The sequence below is a fragment of the Pantherophis guttatus genome, chromosome 5 (assembly GCF_059756535.1).
Source record: "Pantherophis guttatus breed Tessera chromosome 5, ASM5975653v1, whole genome shotgun sequence".
Classification (NCBI taxonomy): Eukaryota; Metazoa; Chordata; class Lepidosauria; order Squamata; family Colubridae; genus Pantherophis; species Pantherophis guttatus.
Window position 1 is genome coordinate 4,919,091 of NC_142067.1, and position 15,361 is coordinate 4,934,451.

Below are 15,361 nucleotides of genomic sequence, written 5' to 3' on the forward strand. Positions count from 1 at the left end.
ATAGAGTAATTAGAATAGAATAGAATAGGAATAGAAATTAATAGAATAGAATAGAATAGAATAGAATAGAATAGAATAGAATAGAATAGAATAGAATGGAATGGAATGGAATGGAATGGAATGGAATGGAATAATAATTAGAATAGAATAAAACAATGATTAATAGAATAATTAGAATAGAATAAAAGGGAAGGGAAGGGAATAGAATAAAATAGGAATAGGAATTAATAGAATAGAATAGAATGGAATAATAATTAGAATAGAATAAAATAATGATTAATAGAATAGAATGATTAGAATAGAAGGGAAGGGAAGGGAATAGAATAGGAATAAGAATGAATGGAATGGAATAACTTTATTGGGACTTTGAAGGTCCCCTGATCGGCAGACCTGATTCAAATGACATTTGGGGGCCTCCAGCAGCTCTCAGAAGGGTTCCCCCCCTCCTCCCCCCTGTCCGCGAACACGACAAAAGAACCACATCCACAAACCCCCGAAGCCTCCCCCCCCCCACTTCTCTTTCTTCTAAACCGCCCCGGGAAACCCCCCCCACCCCTCCCCCACCCGGAGAGGGCGAGAGAACAAAACGGGCTCTTGGGCTCAAAGGAACGCCTGAACCTGAACCCCCCCCAGCCCCCACTTTCCTCCTCCACGGCCCCCCCTCCGCCTCCCCCCCCCAAGAGTGGGAATGATTAATGATTAATCCAAGCAATGCCAGATTAAACAGAAGAAGAGCCCGGGCATTGCAATTCTGCACTCTTTCTTTTTTTTTTTCCTCTTTCTTTCTTTCTTTTTTTTTTTCCTCTTTCTTTCTTTTTTTTTTTTTTTGCAAAGAGACGTTTTTGCAAAACTCCGCTTTGCAAAAGGGGCAAAGCGTGTCCCGTCCCGTGTCCCCCTCCCCCGCGCGTTTCGAGCCGGTTCGGAGCTGGTTCGGCTGCCCGGAGAGAGCCAAAAGCAGGTAACGCCGCCGCTTTGCAAACAGATTGGCAGCTGGGGGTCTCGGGGGGTGGGGGAAATGGCTTTAACCAGATCTCTCTCTCTCGATCTCTCTCCCGATCTGGGATCCACCAGCCGGGAAGGATCCGGATCAGGATCAGGATCCAAAAGCCAGGCCGGCTTGCACCAATAATTGCAATTCATAATCATAATCGTTGCAATTCATAATCATAATCGTTGCAATTCATAATCATAAGCATTGCAATCAATAATAATAGTTGCAATTAATAATAGTTGCAATTAATAATTGCAATTAATAATAATAGTTGCAATTAATAATAGTTGCAATTAATAATAGTTGCAATTAATAATAGTAGTTGCAATCCATAATAATAATCGTTGCAATTCATAATCATAATAGTTGCAATTCATAATAGTTGCAATTAATAATAGTAGTTGCAATCCATAATAATAATCGTTGCAATTCATAATCATAATAGTTGCAATTCATAATAATAATCATTGCAATTCATAATCATAATAGTTGCAATTAATAATAGTTGCAATTAATAATAATGGCAATTAATAATAATAGTTGCAATTAATAATAGTTGCAATTCATAATAGTTGCAATTAATAATAATGGCAATTAATAATAGTAGTTGCAATTAATAATAGTAGTTGCAATTAATAATAATAATCGTTGCAATTAATAATCATTGCAAACCTTTTGCAAAGAAAAAAAAGAGAGCCGAGGCTTGGGGGAAAGAAGCGACGTGGCCGGTGCGGGAACGCGGGACACCCCCCCCCCCCGTTCCGCGGGGATCCAGCGGCCGTTAGATCGCCCGGTCGAACGAAGCCAGCAACGGCCCGGAGGCGGAGGCTTTCCGAGCCGCCCGCCCGCCACCAAGAAGCCGGCAGGAAGAACGGATCGTCCCCCGGGAAGGTGGTGTTTTTTTCCTTTTTTTTTTTTGCAGGAAGCTTTTGCAGAGCTGAGCCTCTCCTCGTGGCCTCCTTTCCTTTTTTTTATTTGGGAGGGGGGGTGAAAGGAGGAGAAAGTTGAGGCTCCTCCCACTCTAGCAGGGCGGGATTTGAACTCAGACCCCCATGAGCAGCAGGGAAGTAGTAGCCCGAAGCAGAGGGGATTGAGACATCCCCATCCACCCACCCACCCCCCAACAGCAAGGATAAAGGTAGTCCTCGATTTATGACCATAATGGAGCCCCCACATTTTTTTTGTCGCTAAGTGAGACAGCTGTTCCGGGAAGTCTTGCCCCGTTTTACGACCTTTCTTGCCTCCCAAGTTGTTAAGCGAATCGGTGCCATCGATAAACGAGCAATTGGGTCGGTTAAGCAAATCTGGCAGACTTTGCCAAAGGGGAAGCCAGAGGGGATTCGATCGCGTGACCTCCTGGGACACCGCGACGGTCATAAGTATGAACCAGTTGCTGTGCGTCTGAATTTTGATCTCACGGGGGTGGCTGGAAAAGTTATAACTGAAACGTGTCCGTAAATCACTGCTGTTGTCGCTTTGGATGGTCACTAAACGGACGGTTGCAAGTCGACCGTTTACACCGATGAGCCCCATCGAGCCCCGATTTTTTGTTGCTAAGGGCGATAGCTGCTGAGTGAAGTTTTGCCCCGTTTTACGACCTTCCTGGCCACGAGTCGTTAAGCGAATTACTGCAGCGGTTAAGTTAGTTATACGGACGTTAAGTGAATCTGGCAAGGGGTGCCAATAGAGGTCATTTTTTGGACTTCTGGCCACCGTTGAGCCAAATTTTGTTGCTAAGCAAGATGGGGGAGTTTTGCCCCATTTTACGACCTTCCCACAGTCGTTCAGTGAATCACTGCGCCGGGTGTTAAGATAGTAACACGGTTGTTAAGTGAATCTGGCAAGGGGTGCCAAGAGAGGTCATTTTTTTGACTTCTGGCCACCATTGAGCCACCTTTTTTTGTTCCTAAGCAAGACGGGGGAGTTTTGCCCCGTTTTACGACCTTCCCACAGTCGTTCAGTGAATCACTGTGCCGGGTGTTAAGATAGGAACACGGTTGTTAAGTGAATCTGGCAAGGGGTGCCAATAGAGGTCATTTTTTTGACTTCTGGCCACCATTGAGCCACCTTTTTTTGTTCCTAAGCAAGACGGGGGAGTTTTGCCCCGTTTTACGACCTTCCCACAGTCGTTCAGTGAATCACTGTGCCGGGTGTTAAGATAGGAACACGGTTGTTAAGTGAATCTGGCAAGGGGTGCCAATAGAGGTCATTTTTTGGACTTCTGGCCACCGTTGAGTCAACTTTTTTTGTTGCTAAGCAAGACGAGGTAGTTTTGCCCTGTTTTGCGACCTTCCCACAGTCGTTCAGTGAATCACTGCTCCGGTGTTAAAATAGTAACACAGTTGTTAAGTGAATATGGCAAGGGGTGCCAATAGAGGTCATTTTTTGGACTTCTGGCCACCGTTGAGCCAACTTTTTTGTTGCTAAGCAAGATGGGGGAGTTTTGCCCTGCTTTACGACCTTCCCACAGTCGTTCAGTGAATCACTGTGCCGGGTGTTAAAATAGTAACACAGTTGTTAAGTGAATCTGGCAAGGGGTGCCAATAGAGATCATTTTTTTGACTTCTGGCCACCGTTGAGCCAACTTTTTTTGTTGCTAAGCAAGACGGTGGAGTTTTGCCCCGTTTTACGACCTTCCCACAGTTGTTCAGTGAGTCACTGCGCCGGGTGTTAAGATAGTAACACGGTTGTTAAGCGAAATCTGGCTTCTCCGTTGATTTTGTTTGTCAGAAGGCCACGCAAAACGTGACTTCCCAGGACACTGCAACTGTCATAAATCTAGTCAGTTGCCATTTCTTTTCCACCTCAAATTGCCTTCATTTGATCAAAATATAAACTACAGAGGAGAATCCAAAGTAATGAAAAACTAAGGGGAAAGAAAAAAAGGAGGGAAAGAGGAAATGTGGGGTGGAAAGGGAAAAAAAGAATAAAAGATGTTGACTTCCCACTCCGTTTGGCACAGTAAAAGATAATAATAACATTAGAACATCAATTTTTGTATTAAATCTACTCAGTTCTCAAAGCATCTGAATTTTGGTTCGCGACGCGGCCATGGGGATGATGCAAACGGTCGTAAGTTTGAAGAAACGGTCCTAAGTCCCTTTTTTTTAGTGCCGTTGTAACTTGGACCGGTCACTAAATAAAAACGGTTTAGTTAAGCCGAGGATTCTCCATACAGGTAGTCCTCGAGGTACGACCGCAACAGAGCCTGAAATGTGTGCTGCTAAGTGAGACATTTCCAAAAGTGAGTTTTGCCCCATTTAATGACCAAGTTGCCAAGTCGTTAATGGAATTACTGCTGCTAAATTAGCGACACGGTTGTTAAAGTTTGTTAAATTGTAAACGGTTGTTAAATTGTTTTGTTATTGTTTTTAATCATGGGGCCAAATTTCTATATATCTTTTTAATTGTATTTTAATGTTTGTAGTTTATGTTTTTATTTGGCTGTTCACTGCCCTGAGTCCTCAGGGAGAAGGGCGGTATACAAATTTTTAAATAAATAAATAAATAAATAAATAAAGAAAGAAAGAAAGAAAGAAAGAAAGAAAGAAAGAAAGAAAGAAAGAAAGAAAGAAAGAAAGAGAATCCGGCTTTCCCCCGTCGACTTTTCTTGCCAGAATGCCACAAAAAAGGAGATCTCGTGACCCCGGGACACTGCGACCGTCATAAATATGAACCGAATTTTGATCACGCCACCGCAAACGGTCGTAAGGGTGGGGGGAAAAAAACCCGATACTAAGTCACTTCCCTCCCCCAGTGCCGTTGTAACTCGGAACGGTCCCTAAAACAGACCGTCGTAAATCGAGGACTACTTACAACACGGCTGTTAAGCCAATCCAGTTTCCCCATTGACTCTGCTTGTCGGAAGATCCGCCAGAGTGGATCGCGTGACCCCCCCCCCAAACTCCCCCTGGAGGAAACACTGCAACCGTCACTAAACGGACAGTTGTAAATTCGAGGACTTCCTGTATCAGCATTTTTTTAAAAAAATTCCTCTTTTTTTTCCCGCAGCCATGAATACCGACGAAGCCTTGATCTCCCTGCTGGTGATGGCGGGCATTATCTTCCTGGTGGGCACGTGCAGGCAGCTGGCCCACCGGGCGCTACTACGGCGGACTCCCAACTGGTACAATTTCACCCAGGAGCTGACCGCCACTTTCCAGATTTGTGCTTGCACCCACGAACTTTGCCTGCTGGGCAGCTTGCTGCCCCGTCCGCAAATCGCCCTTTGGCTCACTTACATTTTCACCGTCCTCCACGGCTGGACATTAACGGGCAGCGTGGGCAACCCGGCCAGCAGCATCCAACAGCTTTACAAAGGCGAGCTGGGGATCCACGGGTGGTGCCTGCAGACTGCGGCGCAGTTCGCGGCGGCCGTCTTGGCTCACCTGTGCATGAAATTCATCTGGATGTTGGGCTTCACTGCCGGTCATTTGAGAGCCCTGCCTGACGTTTGCAGCAACCCCATTCAAACCAGCCTCACCAATGCTTTCGGCCTGGAGTTTCTCTTCTCCTTCCTCCTACACCTGACTTTACTCCAGTTCCAGGGCATGAACCCCACGATGAAAGTACACCTCATCGCTTTGCTCATCACCTCTTTCGTCTACGCAGGTTGGTGGGGTTTATCCCTCGTTTCCTCCTTCGGCTTAAAACTCCGACCGGGTCTTTGTTCTGGAATATAGGTAGTCCTTGATGTATGGCCACAACAGTGGGGAAATCCAAATTTTTTTTTACTACTTGGTTCTGTGGGGGGTGGCTTGGTGGGTGTGGCAAGGGAAGGCGACTGTAAAATCCCCATTCCCTCCCCACTCCTGGGGGAAGGGTATTGCAAAATCTCCATTCCAGGCAGAAGGATATTGCAAAATCCCCATTCCCTCCCCACTCCAGGCGGAAGGATATTGCAAAATCCCCATTCCCTCCCCACTCCTGGGGGAAGGGTATTACAAAATCTCCATTCCAGGCAGAAGGATATTGCAAAATCCCCATTCCCTCCCCACTCCAGGCGGAAGGATACTGCAAAATCCCCATTCCCTCCCCACTCTAGGCAGGAGGATACTGCAAAATCTCCATTCTCTCCCCACTCCAGGCAGAAGGATATTGCAAAGTCCCCATTCCCTCCCCATTCCAGAGGAAGGATATTGCAAAATCCCCATTCCCTCCCCACTCCAGGCGGAAGGATACTGCAAAATCCCCATTCCCTCCTCACTCTAGGCAGAAGGATACTGCAAAATCCCCATTCCCTCCCCACTCTAGGCAGAAGGATATTGCAAAATCCCCATTCCCTCCCCATTCCAGAGGAAAGATACTGCAAAATCCCCATTCCCTCCTCACTCTAGGCAGAAGGATGCTGCAAAATTCCCATTCCCTCCCCACTAGGCAGAAGGATATTGCAAAATCCCCATTCCCTCCCCATTCCAGAGGAAGGATATTGCAAAATCCCCATTCCCTCCCCACTCCAGGCGGAAGGATACTGCAAATCCCCATTCCTTCCCCACTCCAGGTAGACGGATACTGCAAAATCCCCATTCCCACCCCACTCTGGGGCCAGCCAGAGGTGGTATTTGCCGGTTCTCCGAACTACTCAACATTTCCGCTACGGGTTCTCCAGAACCTGCTGGATATCACCGCTAGGCCACAATTGAACCCAACTTTTCCGTCGCTAAGGCAGTTGTTAAGCGGATGTTGCTCCAAGGACCGTTCGAATGCACTCTTGGAAAAAAGCAAACGCTAGCAATTTACAAAACAGAAAGGGAAATTCGCAGTGAGGCTTAACTTGGAAAGGCAGTCCTTGTTTAGTGACTGCCTCGTTTATTGAGCCTTTGCGGTTAACACAGGGATGAAAAAGTATAGAATAGAATAAAATAACAGGGTTAGAAGGGATTTTGGAGGTCTTCTAGTCCAACCCCCTGCTTAGGCAGGAAACCCTTCAATATCTTCTTTTAAAACTTCCAGTGTTGGAGCAATCACAACTTCTGGTGGCAAGTAGTTCCACTGGTTAATTGTTCTCCCTATCAAGAAATTTCTCCTTAGTTCTAAGTTGCTTCTCTCCTTGATTAGTTTCCACCCGTTGCTTCTTGTTCTACCCTTGCAGTCCCTTTTCCTTCCTTCCTCCTTCCTTCCTTGTCTTTCCCTTCCTTCCCTCCCTCCCTCCTTCCTTCCTTCCTTCCAGTCTCTTTCTTTCCCTTCCTTCCCTCCCTCCCTCCTTCCTTCCTACCTTGTAGTCTCTTTCCCTTCCTTCCCTCCCTCCCTCCCTCCTTCCTTCCTTCCTTCCAGTCTCTTTCTTTCCCTTCCTTCCCTCCCTCCCTCCTTCCTTCCCTCCTTCCTTGTAGTCTTTCCCTTCCTTCCCTCTCTCCCTACTTCCTTCCTTGTCTCTTTCCCTTCCTTCCCTCCTCCCTCCTTCCCTCCCTCCTTCCTTCCTTCCTTCCTTCCTTTTCCTTGTAGTCTCTTTCCCTCCTTCCCTCCCTCCCTCCTTCTTTCCTTCCTTCCTTGTAGTCTCTTTCCCTGCCTTCCCTCCTTCCTTCCCTCCTTCCTTCCTTCCTTGTAGTCTCTTTCCCTTCCTTCCCTCCTTCCTTCCTTCCTTCCTTGTAGTCTCTTTCCCTTCCTTCCCTCCTTCCTTCCTTCCTTCCTTCCTTCCTTCCTTTTTTTTTCTGTTTTTGATTTGATTTATATGCCACCCTTCTCCGGAGACTCAGGGCAGCTTACAATGCATCTTCCTTCCTTCCTTGTAGTCTCTTTTCCTTCCTTCCCTTCCTTCCTTCCTTCCTTTGAATAGACTAGAACAGAGTTGGAAGGGACCTTGGAGGTCTTCTAGTCCAACCCCCTACCCAGGCAGGAAACCCTCCACCACTTCAGACAAATGGGTGTCCAACATCTTCTTAAAAACTCCCCATGTTGCTTCCCGCATTTACTACAACTCCTGGAGGCACGTTGTTCCTTGTAAGTTGACAACTCAACGTTTGCAACCTTGGCGGGCCTGCAAAGCGAAGGAAAGCTGGGGTAAGCTTGCGAGCGCAGTCACGGTTTTACTTAGCCATCGCTTTGCTTGAATGGCCGAGAGATTTCTTATCTCGCCTGGATCTACAGGGGGGGTCAGACTAGATGACCTACAAGGTCCCTTCCAACTCTGTTACTCTTTAAGAGATCTAGGCATATGAATACACCCTCAAGAAAGAGCTTCTCGTAAGAAGAGGGCATCGTATTCTCGCAAACCCTGCCTTTTTGCCGAGTTGCGTTGTCTCTTCCGCAAGATTCTTTCTGCCAACCACTTCTGCTGAATCACAACTTTGCAGCTCATCTCATTGTGCATTTTTACTGCTCGGTTGCAGCATAACTGGGCTGGCTCAAAAGCCTTTGTTTATTTATTTATTTTATTTTATTGAATTTCTATACCGCCCTACTCCCGAAGGACTCAGGGCGGTGAACAGCCACGAAATAAAACACATACATATAAAAATTTAAAATCGAATAAAATGAATTAAATAAATTTGGCTGAATTAATACCCATGATTTAAAATACCCATATTTTGAAACACTTTAAAATTTAAAATTTGCACTTAAAAGGGAGAAGATTTAGGCTTTGGAATAATCTCCCGTGTTAAATCGATGGAAAGGGAGAAGAAATAAAAAAACCCGCTTCTGATTCTAACGTAAAGCAAAGTTTAGAAGTTGTTGAGAACTTTTACGTGGCTGAATTGTGATTTTCTTACCCTATTCAGGGTTTCGATTAAAAGCAGGGTGGATAAAAAATCAATGATTTTTTTTAAAAAAAATCAAAAAAATCAGATTTTTTTGATTTAAATCGGATTTTTTTGATTTTTATCGAATTTATTTTAATAAAAAACTTTGGGGGTAAAAATCTATCGTAAGATAGTTTTCTATTTAAGATACAGAAATAATTGAGTTTATTCAGCATGAAACGGAGCTTAGTTATGTAGCAGGAGGCTGTATATTCTGCAACACTGGGACTATCGGTGAGGCAACAGTGGGTCAAAGGAGTAGCAGAGATGACAGTCGCTCTTTAAAAATTACGATTTAAATCGAGTTGATTTAAATCAAGCCTTTTTACTAGTGACTTAAATCATGACTTAAATTGTGATTTAAATCAACTCGATTTAAATCAAATCCACCCTGATTAAAAGAGAATATTTGTAGCTCGGAGTTGAAATGAGGAGGGCTCCTTGGTGCTCTGTGAGCTGGGTGGTTTTCTTGCAGACGTTTAATTACCCAACTAGGTGACATTATCAGTGCCAGAAGGGAGTGGATCCTTTTTTACCACTGATGAGGTTCCCTGGTTTTGTAATAAAACAACTGCAAGAAAACCACCAGGCTCGGAGAGCATCAAGGACCCTACTACAGCCCTTTTCCTCTTCCTGTTCCTCCTCTTCCACTCTGCAAACCCCACTCCCTTCTAACACTGATGATGTAACCTAGTCAGGTCATGAAATGTTTGCAAGAAAACAAACAAGCTCAGAGAGCCCCAAGGAAACCACAGTCCTCCTCCTCCTCACCGCAACCCCGACTCCGCTAATGCGCTAGTCAGAAAAAGAAACTCCTGAGATTTTTTTTCCCCCTCCAACTTCCTCAACTTGCAACAGTTCATTTAGTGACCATTCAAAGCTGCAACCGCACCTAAAGCGCTGTTAAGTAGCACTTAGCTGCCAGCTGCCTGCAATTAGTGCGAGTTCGAATCTCACCAGGCTCAATGTTGACTCAGCCTTCCATCCTTTCGAGGTAGGTAAAATGAGGACCCGGATTGTGGGGGCAATAAGCTGACTTTCTATAAAAAAGAACACCGCTTGGGGGGGGGCGAAAGCCCTACTAAGCAGGTATATACAAAAGTATGAAGGCTATTGCTTAACGCATTGTAAGCTGCCCTGAGTCTCCGGAGAAGGGCGGCATATAAATCGAACCAATAAATAAGTAAGTAAGTAAGTAAGTAAGTAAGTAAGTAAGTAAGTAAGTGACTCATGACCGCTTTTCAGAGTTACAACCTTCTGTAGCATCCCCGAGATCAAAATTCCGACGCTTGGCAACGGGCTCGCACTTACGTCCGTTGCTGGGTCTCAAGATCACACGATTCCCCCTTTGGTGACCTTCTGACAAGCAAAGTCAAGGGGGGAAGCCGGATTCACTTAACAACCGTGTTCCTAACTTTTAACCGCCGCAGTCTTTTACCTCACAAATGTCGTAAAAATGGGGCCCAAACTCACTCGGCAAATGTCTCGCTTAGCAAAATTAGAAATGTTGGGCTCAATTGTGGCCATACTTCAGACTTTGCTGAAAAGCCATGTGGGTACAGAAGCGGAAAAGGCGGCTCTAACATTTCGCACGCAAAAACGCGTAAGATAAATTCCCTCTTTCCCTCCTCCCTCCTGGTCCTCCCATGGCCCTTTCTCCACCAATCGGTTCCACCTTAGTTGTTTTGAGAACGATCTGTTTGCCTCAGATATTCTCAGAGTTGGTGACCTTGGGACCACAGTTTTCCCCTCTTAAACCACCCTCACATCCTAAGGCCTTCTCTCTCACCCCACCTCCCCTTATTGTTGTCTGGTGGCGAGCAGGTTGGATAGCGCGTCAGCTATGACGCCTTCCCTCGCCAGACTATCCAAAGGATGCCTGAAAAGATCTGAAGAACCTCCAGCCTCCAACCGTGTGGCCATCGTTGATCATTAACCTTCCTCTGAAGAATTTGGCAAACCCCAGAATGCAAACATTGCGGCATTCAAAGAGGTGATCTCAGTTAGATCGCTGAACTTTGGAATCTGTTCGATTTGGGACTTGCTCCGAAATCTCCAGCTCAGCACCTCCTGGAATTGGCGGTTAAATCCAAGCACTATGTCCATCAGTGAAAAGATGCCTTCTTGCAGGACTTGGAGATGGACCTTTGGTGTAGCCATGCCTGGTTCAATATTCCCCCCCCCACATCCCTTTCTTCTGATGTCCAGTTGAGATGCAGAAATTGAGACCAAGAGATGGTTTGGTCTATAGAGCAGATACGTTTCATGGTCTAGCAATTAAGACATCAGGCTGGAAACCAGGAGATTGGGAGTTCTAGTTCCACCTTAGGCATGAAAAGTGGCTGGGTGACTTTATGCCAATCACCAGGAGACTGTGAATTCTAGTCCTACCTTAGGCATGAAAGCCAGCTGGGTGACTCTGGGCCAATCACTAGGAGACGGTGAGTTCTAGTCCTGCCTTAGGCATGAAAGCCAGCTGGGTGACTTTGAGTGAATCACTAGGAGATGGTGAGTTGTAGTTCCGTGAAAATCCTGCCATGAAAGCTGGCTGGGTAACTTAGAGCCAACCATCAGGAGATGGTGAGATGGCATGAAATCTGGCTGGGTGACTTTGGGCCAATCACCAGAAGACTGTGAGTTCTAGTCCCGCGTTAGGCATGAAATCTGGCTGGGTGACTTTGGGCCAATCACCAGGAGTCTGTGAGTTCTAGTCCCGCGTTAGGCATGAAAGCCAGCTGGGTGACTTTGGGCCAATCACCAGGAGACTGTGAGTTCTAGTCCCGCCTTAGGCATGAAATCTGGCTGGGTGACTTTGGGCCAATCACCAGGAGTCTGTGAGTTCTAGTCCCGCCTTAGGCATGAAAGCCAGCTGGGTGACTTTGGGCCAATCATCAGGAGACTGTGAGTTCTAGTCCCGCCTTAGGCATGAAAGCCAGCTGGGTGACTTTGAGTGAATCACTAGGAGATGGTGAGTTGTAGTTCCGTGAAAATCCTGCCATGAAAGCTGGCTGGGTAACTTAGAGCCAACCATCAGGAGATGGTGAGATGGCATGAAATCTGGCTGGGTGACTTTGGGCCAATCACCAGGAGACTGTGAGTTCTAGTCCCGCGTTAGGCATGAAATCTGGCTGGGTGACTTTGGGCCAATCACCAGGAGTCTGTGAGTTCTAGTCCCGCGTTAGGCATGAAAGCCAGCTGGGTGACTTTGGGCCAATCACCAGGAGACGGTGAGTTCTAGTCCTGCCTTAGGCATGAAAGCCAGCTGGGTGACTTTGAGTGAATCACTAGGAGATGGTGAGTTGTAGTTCCGTGAAAATCCTGCCATGAAAGCTGGCTGGGTAACTTAGAGCCAACCATCAGGAGATGGTGAGTTGGCATGAAAGCCAGCTGGGTGACTTTGGGCCAATCACCAGGAGACTGTGAGTTCTAGTCCCGCCTTAGGCATGAAATCTGGCTGGGTGACTTTGGGCCAATCACCAGGAGTCTGTGAGTTCTAGTCCCGCCTTAGCCATGAAAGCCAGCTGGGTGACTTTCAGCCAGTCTCTATCTCTCTCAGCCCAGTCTACTTCACAGGGTTGTTGTTGGGGGGGCAGGAAAAATGGAGGAGGAAGGAGTACTATATACGTTTGCTACCTTGAGTTACTTAAATATAGATGAGAAAAAGGTCTAGTAAATATATAAATAACGAAACCAAAACATTTGCATTGAGATTCCGAAACTTTTCCACGTTGTGGGATAATGTACGTATATGCATGGGCTCTAAACATGGGAAACAAGCAAGAGACCCCTGTGTTAGACTTGAGTCGGTCTCTGCTGCATGGTCCCCTTCTTTGTTATTTTGGATCGTATACAACCGGGTTCCTCAAACTTGCCCACTTGAAGATGTGTGCACTTTGATTCAACTTCTGGTGGCAAGCTGTTCCACTGGTTAATTGTTCTCACTGTCAGGAAGTTTCTCCTTAATTCTAGGTTGCTTCTCTCCTTGATTGGTTTCCACCCGTTGCTTCTTGTCCTGCCTTCATGGTGCTTTGGAGACGAGCTTGACTCCCTCTTCTTTGGGGCAGCCCCTGAGATATTGGAAGACTGCTATCATGTCTCCCCTGGTCCTTCTCTTCATTAAACTAGACATACCCAGTTCCTGCAACTGTTGTTTATAACTGTTCTTTTAGCCTATAGATTAGCACATCTTTCTTCCTATAAATGCCTAGTGTTTGGGCACAACTGGAGAGTTATCCCTCTCCGATACGAATGTATTATTAATGGTTCTGAATTATCTGATTCTTCTGCCAGCGAGCTGATTTTATTGCCTTTTAAAAGCCGCATGACGTCTTAAAAAAGGAGAAATGTTTTGTGGTCTCTCGTAGGAGGAAACCTCACCGGTGCGGTATTTAATCCAGCCCTGGCTTTCTCTCTGCATGGAAGTTGCTTCGTGGACCAGCTCTGGAATTACCTGGTGGTGTATTGCATCGCACCATGCGCAGGTGAGCGGTTCTTTATTTTCATTTCTTGGGACAAATAGATAAGGATCCCTAAATTGTAGGAAGCAAGGGTTATAATACAATGGACCAAGCGGGGAACAACTTTTAAGAACGGAATCTTCGAATAAACCTCTGATGCTGGATAAAATAGGATCCCCCATTTGCTTAGCTAAATCTTTCATTGGGCAATTAAAAGGTAAAAGGTTTCCCTTGCACATACGTGCTAGTCGTTCCCGACTCTAGGGGGCGGTGCTCAGCTCCGTTTCAAAGCCGAAGAGCCAGCGCTGTCCGAAGACGTCTCCGTGGTCATGTGGCCGGCATGACTCAACACCAAAGGCGCACGGGACGCTGTTCCCTTCCCACCAAAGGTGGTCCCTATTTTTCCACTTGCATTTTTTACGTGCTTTCCAACTGCTAGGTTGGCAGAAGCTGGGACAAGTCACGGGAGCTCACCCCGTTACGCGGCACTAGGGATTCGAACCGCTGAACTGCCGACCTTTCGATCGACAAGCTCAGCGTCTTAGCCACTGAGCCACCGCAATGAAAGAGTTCCAAATTACACTCAGTCCTCGATTTACGACCCCCAACGGAGCCGAAAATTTCTGTTGCTATGCGAGAGTTGCTAGGTGAGATTTGCCCCGTTTTACGACTTTTCTGGCCGCAGTAGTTAAGCGATTAACACAGCCGTTGTTAAGGTAAGTCACAACGGCTGTTAAGTGAATCTGGCTTCCACCATTGACCTTGCTTGTCAAGGTCGCAAAAAGAGATCACGTGAGCCCGAGGCCCTGCAAACTAACATAAGTACATGCCAGTTGCCAAGTGTTTGAATTTTGGTCACGTGTCCATGGGAGATTCTGCAATACTCATGCGAAAAACAGTCTACAGAAGAATAGAATAGAATAGAATAGAATAGAATAGAATAGAATAGAATAGAATAGAATAGAATAGAATAGAATAGAATAGAATGAGAGAAATAATAGGAATGGAATGGAATGGAATGGAATGGAATGGAATAGAATAGAATAGAATAGAATAGAATAGAATAGAATAGAATAGAATAGAATAGAATAGAATAGAATAGAATAGAATAGAATGAGAGAAATAATAGGAATAGAATAGAATAGAATAGAATGAGAGAAATAATAGGAATGGAATAGAATAGAATAGAATAGAATAGAATAGAATAGAATAGAATAGAATAGAATAGAATGAAAGAAATAATAGGAATGGAATGGAATGGAATGAAAGAAATAATAGGAATGGAATGGAATGGAATGGAATAGAATAGAATAGAATAGGAAAGGGGAGGAGAGGAGAGGAGAAGAAGAGAAGAGAAGAGAAGAGAAGAGAAGAGAAGAGAAGAGAAGAGAAGAGAAGAGAAGAGAAGAGAAGAGAAGAGAAGAGAAGAGACCTTGGAAGTCTTCTAGTCCAGTCTCCTGCTCAGGCAGGAAACCCGATATTATTTCAGATGTCTCCGAAATATGAATTCAGAAATCAGTGTTTTTTTAAGCACCGTTGTAACCTCGAACGGTCGCTAAATGGATGGTTGTAAGTGGAGAATCACCTTTACAGATAGTTCACCCTCTTTGAAAACCGTTCCACCCAAGGAGCTGTCCCGCTCCTATTTTAATCTGCTTTTTTTTTTTCTTCCCTTTTCCAAATAGCTTAATAATTTTTATTTTTTTTCTTTCAGGATCTGTGTTCGTTTCTGTTATATGGGATGAAGTTCTCCCTGGGCTGTACAGAGATATTTAAAGGCTGGGAAGGCAAGATGTCCAAGCATCGCATTACGAAAACGGAGGCCATTTTCTCTCGGAGACCGACATCGACGTATCTGTAACCTTTCAGAGGTTGATTTTTGAGCATGTGATTTTAATGCCTAGTAGGCTCCTGTGCTTTAAAAATTTCCTACGCTGAGGCACGTGAGGGAACAAAATCACCAGGATCTGTTTTCAGATCCTTGAAAACCTGAAAAGCCGAACGCCTGTGCCTTTTATAAGGGAAGTTATCTTCATTTATGCACCCATTTCATCCATTTCAGGAGATAGGAGTTAGCGTTCTAAGGGAAAACAATTCATTCAAAAAATGTACCCAAAAAAAAAAAAAAGTGTCATAGAAAAAATTATATATACTTTTTCATTCAAAAAAATGAAAAA

General features: G+C 45.3%; 1 protein-coding gene across 2 annotated transcripts; it reads left to right on the forward strand.

Annotated features, from left to right (window-relative positions):
• The first annotated feature begins 551 nt into the window (after positions 1 to 551).
• AQP11 (aquaporin 11) lies at positions 552 to 15,361 on the forward strand. 2 transcript variants are annotated; one of them, XM_060684769.2, is made up of 4 exons: positions 552 to 958; positions 5,003 to 5,602; positions 13,092 to 13,208; positions 14,899 to 15,361. In XM_060684769.2, exons 2-4 carry the CDS (start codon positions 5,005 to 5,007, stop codon positions 14,958 to 14,960), a joined length of 777 nt encoding a protein of 258 aa, XP_060540752.2. In that variant the 5' UTR covers positions 552 to 958; positions 5,003 to 5,004; the 3' UTR covers positions 14,961 to 15,361. The 2 variants fall into 2 exon arrangements, with proteins under 2 accessions (XP_060540752.2, XP_060540753.2); XM_060684770.2 differs by lacking the exon at positions 552 to 958 and adding an exon at positions 1,358 to 1,882.